Source organism: Salvelinus sp. IW2-2015, unplaced genomic scaffold (assembly GCF_002910315.2).
Source record: "Salvelinus sp. IW2-2015 unplaced genomic scaffold, ASM291031v2 Un_scaffold4055, whole genome shotgun sequence".
NCBI lineage: Eukaryota > Metazoa > Chordata > Actinopteri > Salmoniformes > Salmonidae > Salvelinus > Salvelinus sp. IW2-2015.
The window spans coordinates 14,719-21,872 of record NW_019945327.1 but is presented as its reverse complement, the minus strand read 5'-3'; the positions used below and the strand labels follow the sequence as shown (position 1 = coordinate 21,872).

Here is a 7,154-nt window from a genome sequence, read left to right as displayed (position 1 = left end):
CGGACCGTAGATCGTCGTCGCGGACTCCGGACCGTAGATCACTGCTGGAGGTACCGAACCACAGATCGTCGCCGGCTGCTCCGGCCTGGGAACCCTCGCTGGAGGCTCCGGCCTGGGAGCCCTCGGTGGAGGCTCGTGACTGGGGACCGTCGCTAGAGGCTCCGGCCTGGGAACCCTCGCTAGACTACTCTAATGTTCATCTAACGACGGATGTAACAGATTGGGGGCCTTCGTATTGAGGAATTATTTTTTATTTTTTTTGTGTTGTGTTTTTCTGTATTTCAGTGGTTTTACATTGTAATATATTTTAGAATGTGTCTAATGAAATTGTATATACAGGGCTCCCTTGTAAAAGAGACCATGGTCTCAATGCCTACTCAAAAAAAGGTCCAATTAAAATGTACTGTAACTGACAGAGTCTACATTACAGACTCGTCATGACTTGTATCATCCCATCATAGACCACTGTAATGTTCCCATCATAGACTACTGTAATGTTCCCATCATAGACTACTGTAATGTTCCCATCATAGACCACCTGTAATGTTCCCCATCATAGACCACTGTAATGTTCCCATCATAGACTAGTGTAATGTTTTCCCATCAATAGACCACTGTAATGTTCCCATCATAGACCACTCTAATGTTCCCATCATAGACCACTGTAATGTTCCCATCATAGACTACTGTAATGTCCCATCATTAGACCACTGTAATGTTCCCATCATAGACCACTGTAATGTTCCCACATAGCCACTTTAATGTTCCCATTCATAAAACTACTGTAATGTCCCATCATAGACCTACTGTAATGTTTCCATCATAGACCACTGTAATGTTCCCATCATAGACCCCTGTAATGTTCCCATTCATAGACCAGTGTAATGTTCCCATCATAGACCACTGCTAATGTTCCCATGCATAACCCCTTAAATGTTCCCATCATAGACCACATGTAATGTTCCCATCATAGACCCCTGTAATGTTCCCCATCATAGACCACTGTAATGTTCCCATTCATAGACCACTGTTAATGTTCCCATCATAGACCCACTCTAATGCTTCCCATCATAACCACTGTAATGTTCCCATCATAGACCACTGTAATGTTCCCATCATAGACCACTGTAATGTTCCCATCATAGACCACTCTAATGTTCCCATGTTCACACTGTAACAACACAAAGCCTAACAGTAAGGCAATCAAGGTAACATTATATTGTTTACATACACTTATATGTCGAGGTACAACAACCTGTTGGATCTTCATCCCTACAGGAGAGAAAGAGAGCCTCACATAGCAGCCATGTACCACACAGCAATATGACCATCAGTGTATCATTACAATACATTTCACAATGGGACTATGCGGAGTAATATGGCTATTTATGCCTACAGTATATACATTATAGGAACACTTTAGCCTGCCGACAGCGAGGTGAGTGCCTCAGGCCTCGATGTCTGAATGGAACGGGGCACTGTACTGTGGACTGACGTCACCTGTTCGCTTCCCCCCCAATGCAACTAGTTGGGACGTGGACAGCTCCAGCTCGCGTTGCTCCTGCTCACTGTCAAACAGAAGGCAGAGGGGACAAGGAGCAAGCCTCCTCTGACACGGTAAGCTCCTAAATGAGCTTTTCTTTTTTCTTTTTTACATAAAATTCACTGTTTACTTTTGATTGTGTATAAGAATAATGGCACGAACATGATTCTGCATGATATATAAAAACGTAAATATTATTATTATTATTGCTGGATATGTATTTCTGCACTCTCAGTACTTGATCCGTTTAAAAATAAAATGTATAAATGTGGTCTTATTGCAGGTTATAATTCAAATGAGACTGAGTCTATTAAGTGCATGTGGACGTTGTGGCGTTCCAATCCATTATGATGCAGGGTTACATTATGATAGGCTATAAAAAGAAAATGTTTTGAATACAATATTAACGGCAGAACAGGTTTGTTATTATGTACTGTTTTTAATTTGTATCCAATATTTCTGTCCTCCATAGATTTCGTGATGCGCAACGCGTGCGTAAAAGCAGACAGAGCCGACCTACACAGCAGCTAACATGGCACTTCACGACTGCCTGTTTTAACTCTGAACAAACATGCTGAACGACGTGCTTTCCTCTATACCTATGTGATATAATACCTTAGAAGACGTTGAAGATGGAGAATATATCTTTCGCGAACACCCGCAGCGGAGCTCCGGTTGTGTGTAACGAATCCATGGACTACTATTATCTGAGCGCGACCAACCGGACAGATCTGAACTGCACGCCGCAATCAGAGCTATACTTTTACGCTGACCTCTACGTGGTCCTGCCGGTGATATATTCGGTGATATGCGCCGTGGGGTTAACGGGGAACACGGCGGTTATCTACGTTATCCTTAAAGCGCCCAAAATGAAAACCGTGACCAATATGTTTATCCTAAACTTGGCGATAGCCGACGACTTGTTTACCCTGGTCCTACCCATTAACATCGCCGAGCACCTGCTCCACTACTGGCCCTTTGGAGAGGTGCTGTGTAAGATCATCCTGAGCATAGACCACTACAACATCTTCTCCAGTATCTACTTCCTGACGGTCATGAGTGTGGACCGTTATCTGGTCGTCCTGGCGACGGTGCGTTCCAAGCGCATGCCCTACCGTACCTACCGCGCGGCCAAGATAGTGAGCCTGTGCGTCTGGATCCTCGTGATTCTAATCGTTATGCCGTTCACGGTATTCGCTGGGGTCTACATCAGTCCGGACGACTCGGACAGGAAAAGCTGCGTCCTCAGCTTCCCGAGCCCGGAGAGTTTGTGGTTCAAGGCGAGCAGGATATACACACTGATCCTCGGCTTCGCCATCCCCGTGTCGACCATCTGTATTCTCTACACCATGATGCTGTACAAACTACGGAACATGCGCCTCAACTCCAACGCCAAGGCTCTGGACAAAGCTAAAAAGAAAGTCACTATTATGGTGTTTATAGTTCTAGCGGTGTGTCTGTTCTGTTGGACCCCGTTTCACCTCAGCACCATAGTGGCTCTCACCACCGACCTGAGGACCACTCCGCTGCTCATCGGGTTGTCCTACTTTATCACCAGCCTCAGCTACGCCAACTCTTGTCTGAACCCTTTTCTTTATGCCTTCCTGGATGACAGCTTCAGGAAAGCTTTCAAGAAGATGCTAGAATGTAGACCGGCAGGAATGTAGTAGCCTACAGTGACCTAGGGGCTCGTGGATACATGTTTAAGATGGTATGTTAATATTGATACCAATCAATCAAAAACAAACTATGATTATATTATTTATGTTTGTTTGAATCTGTGTTAGGGGTTGTTCATTGTTACCATGGTATGACTTAAATATTTAACATGGTGTAAATGATATGGAAAAACGAATTTCTATTCCCGGCAAGCCCGCCCTACTCATGCATTTCGGTGAGGCTTATTATGAAGTTTCTTCTCCTTATGTCACTTTATTTTTCATGGACTTTTGTCTCCCTCTTCTGTCCCGAGAGAGCAGGTAGCCTACACCGTAGTGAAGCTAAGGGCCTTCAAAATCAAGGCCGTAACATATGGGAAGTCCTCTACAATGACCACACTGACTCAAGACAATGATGTAGCTTATAAACTTTGCTGTAAATACTTGTTCCTCAAAGGCCTATTTTATTGTCAACTATAGTCAGTGGTGTCAAATGATGCATAGTCATAATGTATCCAGGCTAATCTACATGATCTAAATATGATAACTCATTCTACATTTCCTCAAGTCTATGCTATGGAGAATAATAATAATATACAACATATTACCGTGTTCAAGTAATCATTTGTGTTGACATGACACACTTTGGAAATTAACGTTGAGCTTTTCCGATGCCAAGAGAGTCCACCTGGTACCTAATCACAGCTACTGTAGCACTTCTATACTGTATCATCCAAACGTAAATACATTGATTTTTATATCTGCAGACAAATAAAATATAAGCAAATAACTGTGTGGTTTATTTTCTATGACGGCAATATAGACTCTCAATCATAATGGACCGTACAGAGGATATGAGCCTACTGTCCACCTTCTCCACTACTGTCCTGTCGATGTGGATAGGGGGATATGTGAGCCTACTGTCCACCTTCTCCACTACTGTCCCGTCGATGTGGATAGGGGGATATGTGAGCCTACTGTCCACCTTCTCCACTACTGTCCCGTCGATGTGGATATGGGGGATATGTGAGCCTACTGTCCACCGTCTCCACTACTGTCCCGTCGATGTGGATAGGGGGATATGTGAGCCTACTGTCCACCTTCTCCACTACTGTCCCGTCGATGTGGATAGGGGGGTATGGTGAGCCTACTGTCCACCTTCTCCACTACTGTCCGTCGATTGGATAGGGGGGTATGTGAGCCTACTGTCCCCTTCTCCACTACTGTCCGTCGATGTGGATAGGGGGTATGTGAGCTACTGTCACCTTCTCACTATGTCCGTCGATGTGGATAGGGGGATATGTGAGCCCTACTGTCCACCTTCTCCACTACTGTCCCGTCGATGTGGATATGGGGTATTGTGCGCCTACTGTCCACCTTCTCCACTACTGTCCCGTCGATGTGGATAGGGGGGTATGTGAGCCTCTGTCCACCTTCTCCACTACTGTCCCGTCGATGTGGTATGGTGAAGCCTACTGTCCACTCTTCTCCACTACTGTCCCGTCGATTGGATAGGGGGATAGTGAGCCTATGTCCACCTTCTCCACTACTGTCCCGTCGATGTTGGATAGGGGGTATGTGAGCCTACTGTCACCTTCTCCACTTGTCGACATTGTAGAATATTGAGCACTGTACTTTCACTACTTGTCGATTATTAGCTCTCACCTTCCACATGTCGTAGTCTAGGTATTGGGCTCGTCCAACTTCACTGTCGTCATGAGGTGTGAGCCTTGTCTTCACTTTTAGAAAATTAGAATTTAGAATTTTTAATTAGAATTTTTAGAATTGAATTTTTATGAATTTAAAACCGATTTTTAGAATTTTAACGATTGTAGTTATTTTCCAGACATTTCAGTTACATGCATCTTATTAAACAATAGAAATAAATATCATTTCTCTATGATTTAAATATTTCCCCATGTAGTGTTTAATTTGGGATCTAACATGCCGCCGTAGATGTTGTAGTTGTCATGTAAATGCAATCTATAAATGCAGAAACGTCAATGTAACCAATATATGGCTCTGGACATCTCCATATGAAGCTGGTTATATGAAATAAACCCTAATCCACTCCGTACATCTGTACTGAGCGGTGTTATTTTGAACCATAAGCTGGTGTAACAGATATTAAACACGTATCTCCTCCACCTACTCATAATACAGCGTTGTGAAAACAGAGATAAGCTTGTTATTTGTTTCTCTCTCTCTCTCAATATAAATATATATATTTACTATATAAATAAATGGTGGAGGACAACATATTTGGCTGCCAAAACTGCACATTTAGGCTTTTCACCCAATAAATATTAGATGTTTTACTCTCTCTCTCTCTCTCTCCTCTCGTTCTCTCTCTCTCTCTTTCTCTCTCTGCTCTCTCTTCTCTCCTCACTCGCTCACTCACTCACTACCACTCACTCACTCACTAATCCTCACTCACTCACTCACTCACTCACTCTCACAAATGTCCATGATGTCCTAAAAGTGACACTGTGAAGGGAGAGGTGGGATGGAGTGATGTTCCCGTCATGTTACATATAAGTCACAAAATAATGAAGACACCTCCTCAAGTGTTAGCAGCGACGTTTATGGGACGTGTGACAGTTAAAAATATGTAAGAACATAACATCACGGTCATGGTTTACACTTAGAATGATGAAATGGTGTGCTCAACTCAACCGTTTGTAGTAACAAGAAGTATTTGGCTGTCCTGGGTTCAAAAAGGCATACAGTAGAAATACGTTTTTTTTTTTATTACCTGCACTTCACTAAAATATTATTCAAGTTTTAATTCATGTTTTTTAGCAGCAAAGGTGAGAGCAAACGGAGGTATTTCGGCCACAGCCTTTGTTAGATTTCATAGATTTTACAGGCATATAGTGAAAGTGCCCCACCCAGTGGCTAATATAAGGAACTACGGTTGATCTGATGGATTCGTATTATTAGACAAACTTTATTCAGACATATAATTTATATCCATCATCACATTATAAATAGGCCCTACATAGTTAATTAAATGATTAGGTCTCAACCTGTCCTGTCTATTTCCAACTTGAATATACACACATTAGACCAATGTTAAGTAATACAGTCCCCTTCCTCACAGAGAGATACATTGTTGACTAGGGGACGTGTCCCAAATGGTGCCATATTCCATATGAGTCCTGTCAAATGTAATGCACTATATAGGGAATAGGGCCCTGGTCTAATGTAGTGCACTATATAGGGAATAGGGCCCTGGTCTATAGTAGTGCACTATAAAGGGGATAAGGACCCGGCCTAAAACAGTGCACCACAGAAGGGGATAGGGTGCCATTTGGAACAGGGAGCTACCTCTCACATGGTCTCTCCTGCTCTTATCTCCCTCTAGATGCATGGTCTCTCCTGCTCTTATCTCCCTCTAGATACATGGTCTGCCCTGCTCTTATCTCCCTCTAGATGCATGGTCTCTCCTGCTCTTATCTCCCTCTAGATACATGGTCTCTCCTGCTCTTATCTCCCTCTAGATATACTAGAGGGAGATAAGAGACAGGATATGACCGATGCATCTAGAGGGAGATAAGAGCAGGAGACGCCATGATCTAGAGGGAGATAAGAGCAGGAAGACCATGTCATCTAGAGGGAGATAAGAGCAGGAGAGACCATGCATCTAGAGGGAGATAAGAGCAGGAGAGACCATGCATCTAGAGGGAGATAAGAGCAGGAGAGACCATGTAATCTAGAGGGAGATAGAGCAGGAGAGACCATCGCCATCTAGCAGGAGATAAGAGCAGGAGAGACCATGCATCTAGAGGAGATAAGAGCAGGAGAGACCATGTCATCTAGAGGGAGTATAAGAGCAGGAGAGACCATGCATCTAGAGGGAGATAAGAGCAGGAGAGACCATGATCTAGAGGAGATAAGAGCAGGAGAGACCATGCATCTAGAGGGAGATAAGAGCAGGAGACGACCCATGC

The 7,154-nt window shown here is 43.6% G+C and overlaps 1 protein-coding gene across 1 annotated transcript; it reads left to right on the top strand.

The window, feature by feature from the left end:
* The first annotated feature begins 1,548 nt into the window (after window positions 1–1,548).
* npbwr2b (neuropeptides B/W receptor 2b) lies at window positions 1,549–3,991 on the top strand. Its single transcript, XM_024143476.1, has 2 exons — window positions 1,549–1,617; window positions 2,016–3,991. The coding sequence occupies exon 2, from the start codon at window positions 2,176–2,178 to the stop codon at window positions 3,208–3,210; it is 1,035 nt and encodes a 344-aa protein (XP_023999244.1). The 5' UTR covers window positions 1,549–1,617; window positions 2,016–2,175; the 3' UTR covers window positions 3,211–3,991.
* The last annotated feature ends 3,163 nt before the right edge of the window (window positions 3,992–7,154 follow it).